This window comes from Pseudophryne corroboree, chromosome 2 (assembly GCF_028390025.1).
Source record: "Pseudophryne corroboree isolate aPseCor3 chromosome 2, aPseCor3.hap2, whole genome shotgun sequence".
In the NCBI taxonomy this organism is placed as follows: Eukaryota; Metazoa; Chordata; class Amphibia; order Anura; family Myobatrachidae; genus Pseudophryne; species Pseudophryne corroboree.
The window spans coordinates 856,536,071-856,550,510 of record NC_086445.1 but is presented as its reverse complement, the minus strand read 5'-3'; the positions used below and the strand labels follow the sequence as shown (position 1 = coordinate 856,550,510).

The 14,440-nt window shown below is 39.6% G+C and overlaps 1 protein-coding gene across 1 annotated transcript in view; it reads left to right on the top strand.

Annotated features, from left to right (window-relative positions):
• TRPV3 (transient receptor potential cation channel subfamily V member 3) overlaps positions 1-14,440 on the top strand; it is a 28,561-nt gene that overhangs the window by 12,661 nt on the left and 1,460 nt on the right. Inside the window, exons 6-15 of the mRNA XM_063957369.1 lie at positions 791-1,071; positions 1,232-1,408; positions 4,920-5,078; positions 5,636-5,734; positions 6,885-6,958; positions 8,591-8,756; positions 9,981-10,047; positions 11,994-12,265; positions 13,190-13,302; positions 13,894-13,973. Of these exons, the coding sequence (XP_063813439.1) occupies positions 791-1,071; positions 1,232-1,408; positions 4,920-5,078; positions 5,636-5,734; positions 6,885-6,958; positions 8,591-8,756; positions 9,981-10,047; positions 11,994-12,265; positions 13,190-13,302; positions 13,894-13,973 (1,488 nt within the window). The remainder of the gene's footprint in view (positions 1-790; positions 1,072-1,231; positions 1,409-4,919; positions 5,079-5,635; positions 5,735-6,884; positions 6,959-8,590; positions 8,757-9,980; positions 10,048-11,993; positions 12,266-13,189; positions 13,303-13,893; positions 13,974-14,440) is intronic.

Genomic DNA, 14,440 nt, shown 5'->3' with positions numbered 1-14,440 from the left:
GGAAATTTATCAAAACCAAATCATGAAAATCTGCACAGTAATTCTGACAAAAATGACAGATATATAATTATATACGTTACAATACTTTGAGGAATCCCATATTTATTTTTTTGTTTTCTTTTAGCTTTTATTAAAACTGTTAGAGCTGAGAGCTTGTCTCCGAGTAACCAGTAATATTTTTTTTATTATAATTTATTTGTATGGGATGCAGTCAGAATCCTGGAGCTCGGGGTACCGACTGCATCCCATAAAAATAAATACAGCGACCGCTAATGTAGCGCTGTTCAGATACTGTATTATTTGTCACTCACATCCTTCCTTGCGGTAATGGAGATTACAGTGTAGATTCAACACACAAGCACACACATACTAGAGGACATTTTTGTTAGTAAACCTACCGGTACATTTTGGGAGGAAACTGGGGCACCTGGAGGAAACCCTACCAAACACAGAAGAACATGTAAAGTCACACAGATAAGGTCTGGGGAGGGGAGTGGTTATCTCCAAAACAACCAATCAGCTTCTAGATATCTGGTACATTCTGTAAAATAATAGCTATAATCAGCTGAATGGTTGCTGAGGGTAACAACTCCACCTGCCCTCTTCAGGAGGATTGGTACATCTCCTTCCCTGGTCAGGAAGCAAATGCATGACTCCAGTGCCATGAGGCAGCAATGCTAACCACTGTGCTATTGTGCAATAGTGATCACCACTTTTTCATCCCTTTAAACTCACTATAAAAAGTACTTTATAAGCCTATATATTAAGTTAGTCTCTATTGTATTTAAAGGTGAAACTCCACTAGCTCTTGCTGCATGCACCAACCAACCAGATGTTGTACAGCTGCTCATGGAGAACAACCAGACCAATGTCACCATCCAGGACTCTCTGGGAAACACTGTATTACACGCTTTGGTGACTGTGGCGGAGAATTCAGAAGCACAAAATGCCTTCATAATACGCATGTATGATACAATCCTACGCACCTGTAAAAACAAGTCTTTGGAGAGCATAGAAAATAATGATGGTCTCACTCCAATGCAACTGGCCGCTAAAACAGGGAAGACTGAGGTGAGACAATGTAAAGACTAAAGATAAGAGATTTATTCAATTCAATGATAACATTGTTATTGTGCAGTATGATCAACACTAATTATTGCTTCTCATTTTAGTATTCAAGGTGAAACAGTCTTTAACTGATATCAATGTGTACGTCCTATGTTTACTCCAGATCCTGCATTACATTCTCAGCCGAGAAATCAAAGAAAAGGAAAATAGGATCCTCTCCCGCAAGTTTACAGACTGGGCTTATGGACCGGTCTCCTCTTCTTTGTATGACCTGAAAGATGTGGACACATGTTCGCGGAACTCATTACTTGAAATTGTGGTTTACAACACAGATATTAATGTAAGTGGATCCGATGTTACTGTGTAGTTGTAGCAGATATTCTGTAATCTTACTTATAATGATATACTTTTACCATAGCTAACAATCTCATGCACTTTATTATAATGTTGTCATAATCATAACAACACACTGATAAATGTTTCTTTTTTTTTTTTTTAATATAAACAGATTTTTATATAACATGTATTCACTTATATCTATTATGATTCTATAGAGCATCAAGGTGGGCATAAAATACTGAAACACTTATTACAGTATTTACCCTATAGCAGTGTGGTTCCCAAACTCGGTCCTCAAGACATCCTAACAGTACATGTTTTAAGTGTTTCCCTGCTTAAGCACAGGTGACTTAATTAGTAACTCAGTCAGTTTGATTATTCCATCTGTGCATATGCATGGATATCCTTAAAACCAGGACTGGTAGGGTGCCTTGAGATCCAAGTTTTGGAAACCCATCTCCTGATGATCGCGGGGCCACTTACATGGAAAGTAAACAGCTGGCGGCTCCTTACCGTCTGGTTGCTGCTCCTCCATATTGGTAATTGGCAGGGAGTGTGGAGCTTGACTATGACATCAAAGTCTAGTGCCACACTCCCTATCTAAGGAGTAGAGGATGCTGTTTTACTCTCTTTCTCTACAAGGGGATGGAGCTGCACCTGCGAAGCCTCTGCCAGCTCTCAATACAAATATACAGACACTTTCAGATGGAATATAGAATTGTGAATGCAACACTAAATAAACAATTGCAGTATACTAGAAAAATTACCGCATAACAAACCTGTATTTATTATTATTATTATTATTATTATTATTAATGTATATGGCACCTCAATGATGAAATATCAGAACTTCCAACATAATTTTATTTATATATATATATATATATATATATATATATAAAGAGGCAGAGACCTAGGCGCTACAGTACAGACGTGCGGTGGAAAAAATAATAAAGAACACTCTTTAACCCTTTTAAGAGTAGCAGCTCATAATACAAGATTAGTGTATGGTGTACACATAGATAAAAATAGGTAGTAGAGAAAATAAGCGCTAATGAGTGTAGTAACAATTATAACGGAAATACTCAGGTGGGTAAAAATTATGGCCTTGGACACTTATCTGGTAAGTGAGAACTTCCAGCCGATGTTCATCATTTTAAGATTAACATGTAAAAAAGAAAAAACAGCAAACATAGTGTGTATCGTTCATGGATTAAAATGATGTCATTTGCAATATAGGGCAAGAAATTAGGGAACTTGCTTATTCCCAATAAAATGTAATCTGTAGCTTCACAACATAAAATACAGATTTAATGAACAATAACATAAAAACGGCTAGACAACACATGTACAAGATTTAAAATTATAAAAGCTTATCTGTCCATCATAGGAATAGGGAGGTCAGTAACAAACTATCCCAAGGACACAAGATAGCCAAAGATTATGCGTACAGGATAAAAAAGTTCAAACGCTTATCTGTCCATCAAGGGGAGTTCAGCAGCAAACAGTCCCAACGCGTTTCGTCCGTCAAGGTGTGGACTTCTTCAAGGGGATCAAGACAGTGAGCTCAAACAGCTCCATTTATACCATCCAACAGGAAGCTGCACATGTCAGTTTTAGTGACATCACTTCCTGTGTTGTTATTGATGTCAAATTTATTTAGAGACAAAAAAAAGGACTTAAAAAATACCTAATTTGTTAGAAACATGAAGTGGGATAACTAATATTACCAGGCCAATCGTGATAGGAATATAGAAGTGATTAGGAAAGTGATTAAATGATGTAGACGGCGGTGGAGCGCATTGTGGAACGCACCGCCGTCTAAAATACCGGTGGAATGCACCGCCATCTTGCGTACGTCACTTCCGCCAATGCAGACGGCGGTGGAACGCATTATGGAACGCACCGCCGCCCAAAAAACCTGTGGAACGCACCGCCATCTTAGGTGCGTCACTTCCGCCGCTGGTGCAATGACTAGGTGGAACGCACCGCCATTTTAGGTGCGTTACTTCCAAAATATGGAGCGCACCGCCATTTTGGGTGCCGTATCTGGCGGGGGGATGGCTTATAACCACGGGGAACGGCGTATTGAAAAATATAACATATTAGTTAAAGAAAACGTCATATGGTGATTGTAAGGAAGGTTGTGGTTTGTGCTTCCTATTTTTAGTCCGAGTGACGCCATAATGTTGTGGAACGCACCGCCATTTTTCAAAAGTAACGCACCTAAAATGGCGGTGCGTTTCACCTAGTCATTGCACCAGCGGCGGAAGTGACGCACCTAAGATGGCGGTGCGTTCCACAGGTTTTTTGGGCGGCGGTGCGTTCCATAATGCGTTCCACCGCTGTCTGCATTGGCGGAAGTGACGTACGCAAGATGGCAGTGCGTTCCACCGGTATTTTAGACGGCGGTGCGTTCCACAATGCGCTCCACCGCCGTCTACATCATTTAATCACTTTCCTAATCACTTCTATGTTCCTATTACGATTGGCCTGGTAATATTAGTTATCCCACTTCATGTTTCTAACAAATTAGGTATTTTTTAAGTCCTTTTTTTTGTCTCTAAATAAATTTGACATCAATAACAACACAGGAAGTGATGTCACTAAGAACTGACATGTGCAGCTTCCTGTTGGATGGTATAAATGGAGCTGTTTGAGCTCACTGTCTTGATCCCCTTGAAGAAGTCCACACCTTGACGGACGAAACGTGTTGGGACTGTTTGCTGCTGAACTCCCCTTGATGGACAGATAAGTGTTTGAACTTTTTATCCTGTACGCATAATCTTTGGCTATCTTGTGTCCTTGGGATAGTTTGTTGCTGACCTCCCTATTCCTATGATGGACAGATAAGCTTTTATAATTTTAAATCTTGTACGTGTGTTGTCTAGCCGTTTTTATGTTATTGTTCATTAAATCTGTATTTTATGTTGTGAAGCTACAGATTACATTTTATTGGGAATAAGCAAGTTCCCTAATTTCTTGTCCTATATTGCAAATTACATCATTTTAATCCATGAACGATACACACTATGTTTGCTGTTTTTTCATTTTTACATGTTAATCTTAAAATGATGAACATCGGCTGGAAGTTCTCACTTACCAGATAAGTGTCCAAGGCCATAATTTTTACAAACCTGAGTATTTCCGTTATAATTGTTACTACACTCATTAGCGCTTATTTTCTCTACTACCTATATATATATATATATATATTTAAAATTGAATGTTTGTGTACTTTGAAATATTGATCCCGCTCTCGTCACCAATGCTTTTGCTTTTATTGACAATCTCTTTTATTAGTTAAAGGAGCAGTTAATGTCTGGTAGTTCCTTATTTTGTTCAAGTGCCTCTTAGTTTAATATCGGTATGAGTAAGTAGCAGAAAAAGCAATACTATGATAGTTATATAACAAATATATAGTATATTTGTTTTTATATAAGGAACATTATCCGTTTTGTTCCTATAAAAAACCCTTTGAATAAAATATGTCTTCTTTTTTTTTCTCCTAGAACCGGCATGAACTGTTGGCACTCGAACCTCTCCACAACCTGCTTCAAATGAAATGGAAAAAATTTGCAAGATACATGTTCTTTATTTCTTTTCTTCTGTCGTTCATGTATAATGTTGTCCTAACATTAGTCTCCTATTACCGACCACGTGGAGATCAGGTATGTCCCCATTCATCATGTTCACTTACTACTCTCTAACCAATGAGTTGATATTCTTGGCTTGGGTAGTTGACCAGTAGTTGGAAGTTGTTGAAGTCATACCTCCGTTTGACAGAATAATGGGGGGGGAGAGGCAACCACATGATATAGCATGATAGAGTAGGGTAGTTGGGGTATATGCTTGCAACTCATGCACTCCGGCTACCACACTTTGCGGTGTGGATAAACGTGGTGAAGCACAACAGTGGCAATCAGGAATTTTAAATAAATCCATATACTGTGTGTGCATGTGCATTTTGTACATGTATGTGCAAGCCACAAATCTTGCAGAGCTACAATTTGTATTTGCACAGTAATACAAGGAGAACCTTGCAGAAGATTTAGTCTTGTTTATTATAAAAAAAACATTACCAGAATGTCAATATTGAGGATTGTTGTGTATTTATGACATAGAATATGTGCATTGTTTTAAATGGAACTTTAATATAACGCCTAGAATAATATAATATATTATTTCGGCATTAACAGTGGGAAGTAATATATTCCTTCCTTTGCAGGCTCTTTATCCGTTAAGTCCAACATATGATCGGGGATGGATACAGCTGGTCGGACAAATGTTTATTATTGTTTGTGCTACATTCCTCATGATCAAAGAGGTGAGTGATCACATAGTTTGTGAATTAGGCACTATAATTATGCAAATGACTCATTGCCTATGCTTTGTAAGTTTTACAATGTTTCTTAATTCTTTGCATAATTTTGCATTTGATGTTGTGTCCTATATTTATACTAAGCAATTATCTGGGAGTGCTTACCAGTGTAAAAACCTGTCTGCAATTTACAGCTAGTAAGAATTTTATATGAAAGAAGATAATCCGCAGAATACAGTAAACATGTGTACAGCATTGCTGGAACACGCATAACTGATTTATACACAGATGCTGCTCAAAATAACGTTGCTATATGTTACGTCTGTGATTTATATTTCAATAAAGGATTTCTTAGTAACCATGACACAGTTGTCATGCTTCTTTACTGTAGAACTGCTATAAGCACATAACACTGAAGATAGATTCATACACTGCAGTTAGATCCTTCCACCGAATACACACAGCAAGAGGAATTACATCCACCACAATATAGATTCCCAAAAATGTTTTACACTTTTTTAATAAAGCTTACTGGCAAAACAGTGCAGATAGTATATTTTAAAATAGTTATATGAGGCAGGATGTAATGGCATCTGAGTTTGCTGGAGGTGCGGGATACCGCTCGAACTTGGACTTTTTTTTAAAGCGGCAGTCATTTACTAGGCAAAACCATGCCTTGTAAATAACTGACACTTTAAAAAAAATAAAAAAATGTCAGAGTTCAGCCGGCATCCCGCACCTCCGGCAAACCCAGACACCATTACAGCCCACCCACAGAACTTAAAATCAGGCAAGAGCCTATTCTTTAATAAAAACAATTTACAGTGCATTAATCATAGAAATAATTTATGTAATAATGCAATCACCAGAAAGAATTTATTTTCTATAGGTGAAAGGGTTTATTACATATATATATATAATTATTAGTTATAAAATATGTCTTAAAAATAGATAAATAAGACAATGAACCCAAAATAGTACAGGAAATCACATAACATAGATTACACCCCCTCCAAAAATGTACTTAATAATATAAAGTATTTTTTCACTGCTGACGATGAAGAATCCAGTGCGTATGTGCTTTTTGTTTTTGAAAATGTGTTGCATGTAATATACTGATGATTGATGCTGATTAAATGCTTTGTTTCCTGCACAGGGTGTGGTTATATTCTTGGTGAAACCGTCAGATCTACGATCAGTTCTGTCAGACTCTTGGTTTCATATTTTGTTGTAAGTAGCTAAATCCACCTCACGAGTGTAAATTGCTCTGCTCCTCTCACCGACCAAATACATTCTGAATAGCTATACAAGACAACAATGTTTCCTAATGGCAAACTTATCAGAAATACACCTTTATCTTTCCATCTTTACTTATAATCTTCATTTTACATTTACAGAAATTCATTCACTATTAAACAGTATTCACCTCACATGGTGTAGGCAGCCATGTTATGGACCTGGGTTGAGCTAATGGTCACATGATGACAGGCTGTACAACCTGTAACATCACTGATTCACTTTATGAATAATTATCATGAGGCCTGGTAAATATTATGAAAGCATAGTCCCTAGGCAATTGATACCCTGCATTATTATACAGTAAATAGTGCAGAAGACAATATTGATGCCATTAACATTCAATATATAACATACACAATAGGAATTGGTCATGGAATTATTTCTTGTATTGCTCAAAGCAAAATAATAATGTAAACTGATTTTTACGGTAATTTTCCATTTTGCCTGTTTTGGTTCTTTTAGCCCATCTCACAATAACCTTAGTAGCTATTTTATGGGGACAATTCAGTTAGCTGTGGTATGCCAGTGCCAGCACATCACAACCGGTAACATGGCTAGTTTATTACATAGTGATGCGCATTAGAAATAGTTCCAGGTGCCGTATGTGCAGCCGATCATCAGGGCAATGCGCTGCACCACATCGTGACTATTCTTCCATGTATTTTAGGGCTCAATCCAAATACTTGCGAAGGGGCCAGTTGTCATTACAGTGGCATGTAATTGCCAGTGACGGCACTGCAATTCTCCTCCCCCCCACCCCCTTTGAGGCCCAATCTCATCCCGGATTCGCTGATTTTTGTAAATCATGAGGATATTATGGGGCTGATTCTAAGTCACACACAAAAGTGAACGCAGAAGTGTCTATTGGCAGTCACCTGTCGGTGACTTTGTGAATGGACTGCAAACTCCTTACCTGGTGTACATACGTGTGGCCACATGTGCAAGGACTGAGATGCCCACTTTTAGTACCCATGCACACTGTAATGCCAATTGGTGCGTCCTTATATATCACCATCTAATGCACCATAGAAACTTGAACCTGACCATGGCCTCCTATGCCTGCAGCTGTGCGCCTGTAATGCAGTCACTCCCACTGAATGGCCCATTTTTGCCTGCACTACTAGCTACCACAATCCAGGAGCGCCCATCAAGTTTCTGCCACCTTTCTGTTACCGTCTGACCTGATCACAAAAGCACAATTGTGCTTGCACTCTGTGCAACGCATGCACTGTAGGGGTTTTCATACATTTGTGCAGTTGCAAATAATCACCCAACTGTGTGACCATCGGTATTGCGTCCAACTCAGAATGAGGCCCAGTATGTCATTAGTAAGATCATTACCATACAGGAGAAAACTCATGGCTCTCAAGGTCACTTCTTGTGTCCATAATTATTGGCATTAAGAGGGTGTGTTATATACACAAGTTTTCCCGATGTGTGAAGTGATGACATCAGAAGTGGCCAATTATACAGATATTATTGACAGCAGTTTATGTACAATTTATGTTTTCATTATTGTATCAGTTACTACAAACAAAACAAACTTATCTTTTTCCTTTGCAGTTTCATTCAAGCCGTCCTGGTTATTTTATCAGTTTTCTGTTTCCTTTTTGGCGTCAAAGAATATCTGGCCTTTCTCGTATTAGCCATGGCACTAGGATGGGCAAACATGCTGTATTATACTAGAGGGTTCCAGTCCCTGGGAATCTACAGTGTTATGATCCAGAAGGTAAGCGCCAGCACTTACTGGTCTGTGATAGGTATCCTGTATGAAGTCATGTGGACAAACAATAGGAGAAAGCTAACTATAAAAGTTAAAAACGAAGTTAAACCACCACAAGCTTTAAAGTATGCTCAGGCCACTAAATCCAACTGTTACTACCAATTATGTGCCTAATATGTGCACTTACGCTAGACATATATGCGGCGGGATGTAATGCAGTCCGAGATCGTGGAGGTGTGGGTTGCTGGACGATCTCAGACTTTTTTTAAAGGGACAATCACTTACAAGGTTTGGTTTTGTCTTGTAAGTGATTGACCCTTTAAAAAAATGTTTAGCCGGCAACCTGCACCTTCGGCAATCTAGGACTGAATTACATCATGCCACAAGAGTCTGGATTATGGGAAAATAAATGTTGCAAGTGTAAGATTTTTGGTTCACATAATGGGGGACCCCTACTTGAGAAAAACAGGACACGTGAGACCTCCATTGTTTATCAGATTGTGAACTGTAGATTCTAAAGTCCCTCCTATTAAATTAGCTGTTTTCAAATTCAGGGGTATTTCTAGGTACGGGCACTAGTTACTAATAACATGTTAAACTATATTATTATTATTATTATTATTATTATTATTGTTGTTATTATTATTATTATTATTATTATTATATTGCTGTTTCCAATAAATATAATCTATCAGCAAATTTATAATACTCTAATCAGTAACCATTTTCTATAACAAAAATTTCTGCCTTCTTTTTTATCTAGACGTTACACGCTGATAAGTTCACATTTGACAAATCAAAGACACTATATTATTATATATTAACCAAACTCTTACGTGTCAATTCAGGGGCAAAGTGGGTGAGTTGCTATAGAAACAGTGTAAAAACGCTGGCAACTGCGCGTCAACGCGCCCCCACCGTAGCCCGATCTCACACTGGACTTGCTGATTTTCGTACACAGCCTAATGGGCTGGGAAGAAAACTCAGCGAATCTGGCAGTACAGTAAGTGCATCATACAGTATAGCTGCCCTCACTCGCGGGTGCAAGAACATCACTCCTAATTGATCCCATACCCTTTATAACTTTTCTCCCATTAATGTTAATTCATGGTAAAGAGATAAAAAAAATAACTTGCTCCTGATGGCTTTTGAATAAATGCATGTTTCCATAATTTTCAGCAGTGTAAGACCATTAATTTTAACATTACATTGTATATCTCTTTCTTCTAGGTCATCTTGAATGATGTTCTGAAGTTTTTATTTGTCTATATTTTATTTTTGTTTGGATTTGGAGTAGGTAAGTAAATTTTTATCCTGCGCTTTATAAGGATATATTTCATTAAAGTGGTGATGTAGCGTACTCACAATTTTATTTAATTAAGAGGAAAGTCATAATCACTTAAATGTTCCATGAGCCTGATGAAAGGTGGAAGATGTACATTTTGGGGATGGTGTAGAGTTGTTGTATGTGTGTTGTGTAAAATACTAATTTACTACCATGTAAGTGCAAAAAAAAGAAATTTTAGACCATAGATAGATTTGATTGTGTCTTATGTATACAACTTCCTACAGTTAGAGCGTTATAGAGGTGGGCAGACATAGGCTAAGTATAGTAAGGGGATGGCCACATAAAGTTCTTGCTTCTGACCCCTCCCGCTGTGTATAGGAATCAGTAGTGTGGCTGTTATGTTATATGAAGTCATGGCCATCTACAGTATTTTGCATTCAATCTGTGGCAGTTAAAAATATTCCTATGTCATGTGTAAAGGGGAAGACAACAGGTATTTGTATTTAACTCAATTTTGTAAATTGGTATCTGCATTTGTCAGTATTTTGTGACTATCACATTTATTAATAATAATGCCAGACACCTCATTACATAATATATTGTGTACAATTTGTGTAATGTGACTTCATTAACATTGTCAGGCCACACTGCTGCACCTTTGTTACTCCTGGTGTAAACTTGATACATATGTTTTCTCATGGCGTAAATGTAATGAATATGTAACTGCTTCCTCCTGGCATAAATCAGGCGTATAGTCTACTGCCAGAGGTGGACAATGCGTTGAAACTTTTTTGGCCATATTTTCCCAGTGTTTTTTTTTTCTTCTTAAAATATATCCAACTCTACATAAGCCCCTTGTTTTTCTATATCTGTAACGTAATGTTATATTTTCCTTTAGACATTAGACAAAAGTTAAAAATGTATAAAAAGCTTTGTCCACTTAAGGATGACTCCATTCCTTCCTAGTCCAGTTTCCCCCAGGTTGAAATCAGGCAGAGGTTCTTTACATGGGACCTGACAATTGCTTCTGTATTGCCACTGGTCACTGCTATGCACTGAAGAATGGATGACTAAAGGGTACATTTACTAAGCAGTGATAAGAGCGGAGAAGTGAGCCAGTGGAGAAGTTGCCCATGGCAACCAATCAGCACTGAAGTAACATCTATAATCTGCATACTATAAAAGGATACAAAGCTGCCGATTGGTTGATGGGGAAATTTCTCCACTGGCTCACTTCTCCGTTCTTATCACTGCTTAGTAAATGTACCCCTTAGGGGTCTATGTACTAAAGGGGGGTACTCACGGGAGAGATGTGTGCTGAGCGATCTTAACACAGACCGCTCAGCACACATCTCTCACCCCGCTCAGCACAGCGCGATGTGCTGAGCGAGGGGGAAAGCCGACGGGGGGCCGCTCACTTCACACAACGGTGAAGTGAGCGACCCGCTAGATTGAGCCTGCATGCAGGCTCAATCTAGCATCGGCGATAGCGATGCGCGGGGCCGCGCATTGCTATCGCTGGAGGGCATACACACGGCAGATCCGTGCTTAAAATCTAAGCAATCTAGCAAGATTGCTTAGATTTTAAGCACGGATCTCTCCGTGTGTACCCCCCTTTAGACTTGCAGAGAGATAAAGTGGACGGAGAATACGTACCATCCAATCAGCTCCTAACTGCTATGTCACAGGTTGTGTTTGAAAAATGACAGTTAGGAGCTGGTTGTTTGGTACTTTTTATTAGTCAGCTTTATCTTTGGGCTATGGGCAAAGAAGGGCTGGGTGAAGTTTGGAGTTGTCCTTAAAAGACAACCCCAAAGAAAACTAAAACTGCAACAAACTACTGCACCCCAAATATGCAGTGACATATTTTACATTTAATCTTAAAGAGAAAGAATACATGTTACATGAATGCACCCGTTTTGTAATGCTTTTTTATTTTTATTTTTTTTAAATAGCACTTGCATCACTAATAGAAAACTGTGCTGATGGTGATGAATGCAGCGCATATAAGAGTTTCAGCACAGCCATTGTGGAACTGTTCAAGCTCACTATTGGACTGGGAGACCTGGAGATGCAGCACGACTCTAAGTATCCGGTCCTGTTTTTGCTTCTTCTGATCACTTACGTGATACTGACATTTGTGCTGCTTCTAAACATGTTAATTGCATTGATGGGAGAAACAGTGGAAAAGATTTCAAAAGAAAGTGAGCACATTTGGAGACTACAGGTGTGTATGTACTCATGTATGCTAGATATATGCATGTTCTCAGTCAAACAACTTTCCAAATACTGCCATACATATATAATTATTATTATTACCAGTTATTTATATAGCGCACACATATTCTGCAGCGCTTTACAGAGACTATTTGCCCATTCACATTGGCCCTGCCCCAGTGGAGCTTACACTCTATATTCCCTACCACATGTACACGTACACACATTCATACTAGGGTTAATTTGTGTTGGGATCCAATTGACCTACCAGTATATTTTTGGATTATGGGAGGAAACCGGAGTACCCGGAGGAAACCCACGCAAGTACGGGGAGAATATACAAACTCTGCATAGATAGAGCCATGGTGGGAATCTAACCCATGACCTCAGTGCTGTGAGGCAGTAATGCTAACCATAATGTCTACAGGAGCGCATTACAGGAACTGGCGTGCTCTACATTGCTGTTTTTTTTCACATAACGATCAAATAGAAAGCTGGCAGATAGCGATGTATCCCCCTCATCGTTGCGGCAATGTGTACTCATGTGAACACGCATCGCGGCAGCGACTACATGCGCCCGGGAGCAAATAGTTGCACCCATGATCGTATTATGAATTTCCTATGGATCGCAGGTGCAAACATGCACACTAGTCGTGGCAAAGGCGTCAGCGTGGCCAGGGCTTAACAATGGGGTGTGTGGAGCTACAGCACCAGGCCTCTACATAAAAATAGGCCCATCATCCTGGCAGCAGGATGATATCCAGCTGCCTACCTGGCCAAGCGTGGCTACATCTTTACATCTCGGAATGAAAAAGTCTGCTTTCAAATATCCAGAGTGAGTCTTCTAGAACAGGACATGCATCCAACTGATAAATGAAAATAATATGCAATGACAATAATACAATGATAATTTCTCCTTTTTTTGTACCACCAGAGAGCTCGGACTATACTGGAGTTTGAGAGGAGTTTGCCAATGTGGCTTAAGGCTAAATTTCAGCTGGGAGAATCGTGCACTGTCTCCAAAAATGACAACAGAACATGTTTAAGGTAACATAATGGATACATTATTTAATACAGTTTATTATAATGAACTACAGGTATTATATGTGATTCTTTTTTTTTACAAACTATATGTACTCAAAAAAATGTTCTAAAAGAAAGGAAACAGTATATTTACATTCAATGGTCAGCAGTGGCATCACTAGGTGGGCTGTGAGGGGGGGGGAGGACCGCACTGGGTGACACCATCAAAGGGTGTGACCCCAAAATGGCAGACGTGCTGTGCTGTTTTAGTTTCACTGAGCAGCGGTTATAGTGGAGATGGATGAAGCGCATGCGCACATTATCCACCATGTCAGGAGAGGTGGCACATCTGCAAACTCTGTACCCCAAGGCCACATCCGCTTTTGCTCACACAGTGCCCACTAGCCACAGTGACACCACTGATAGTCATTGCTGTAAAGGCACAATTGAAAAGGTGTGCAGGGAGGGGGAATTTATGAAAATATAAATGGTCATCTTATAAGACGTGGAGAGCTCCTGGTGACCTCTAATTACTGCTTTATGTTAGGATGACGTTATTCAGTATATGATGGGGACCACTTGAAATGACTAATGTATATTCTTTTTCCTTAACAGGATAAATGAAGTAAAATGGACTGAATGGCACAATCATGTTACCTGTATAAATGAAGAGCCCGGTTTTGCAATGTTTACTGGTAGGTAACCCATGGCCGCAACTAGGGGGAAAGCTAAGAGGGCATGCAGCTCAGGTGCAGAATTTAAGAGGGCGCAGAGATGGGTACTCTGCCTCCCCTCCTTCCTCTCAGCCCTAAGGGGCTACCTTCTGCCGGGTCCAAGAACCCTCGCTGCAGGTACCCTCTCCCCAGCATCACCAATGCAACTCCCCCCTCCCCGGCAACTAGAATGCTAATGAATAGGGCAGGGGCGGTGACCAAGGACTATCCAGCTGCCACCTTTCATTTCCCAAGCATTGGTCCATGGCCACTCACACACTCCTTTGCCTGTGTAAGCAATGTCTGCCCCCAGGCCTGTTCCCCAGCACCTCCCCCTTCCCACACGAGGCTCCACCAGAGGAGGACAGGGCCCTAAGGGGCTACCTACTGCTAGGTCCCAGAACCCTCGCTGCAGGTCCCCGCTCTCCAGTACCACCAATGTGGACTCC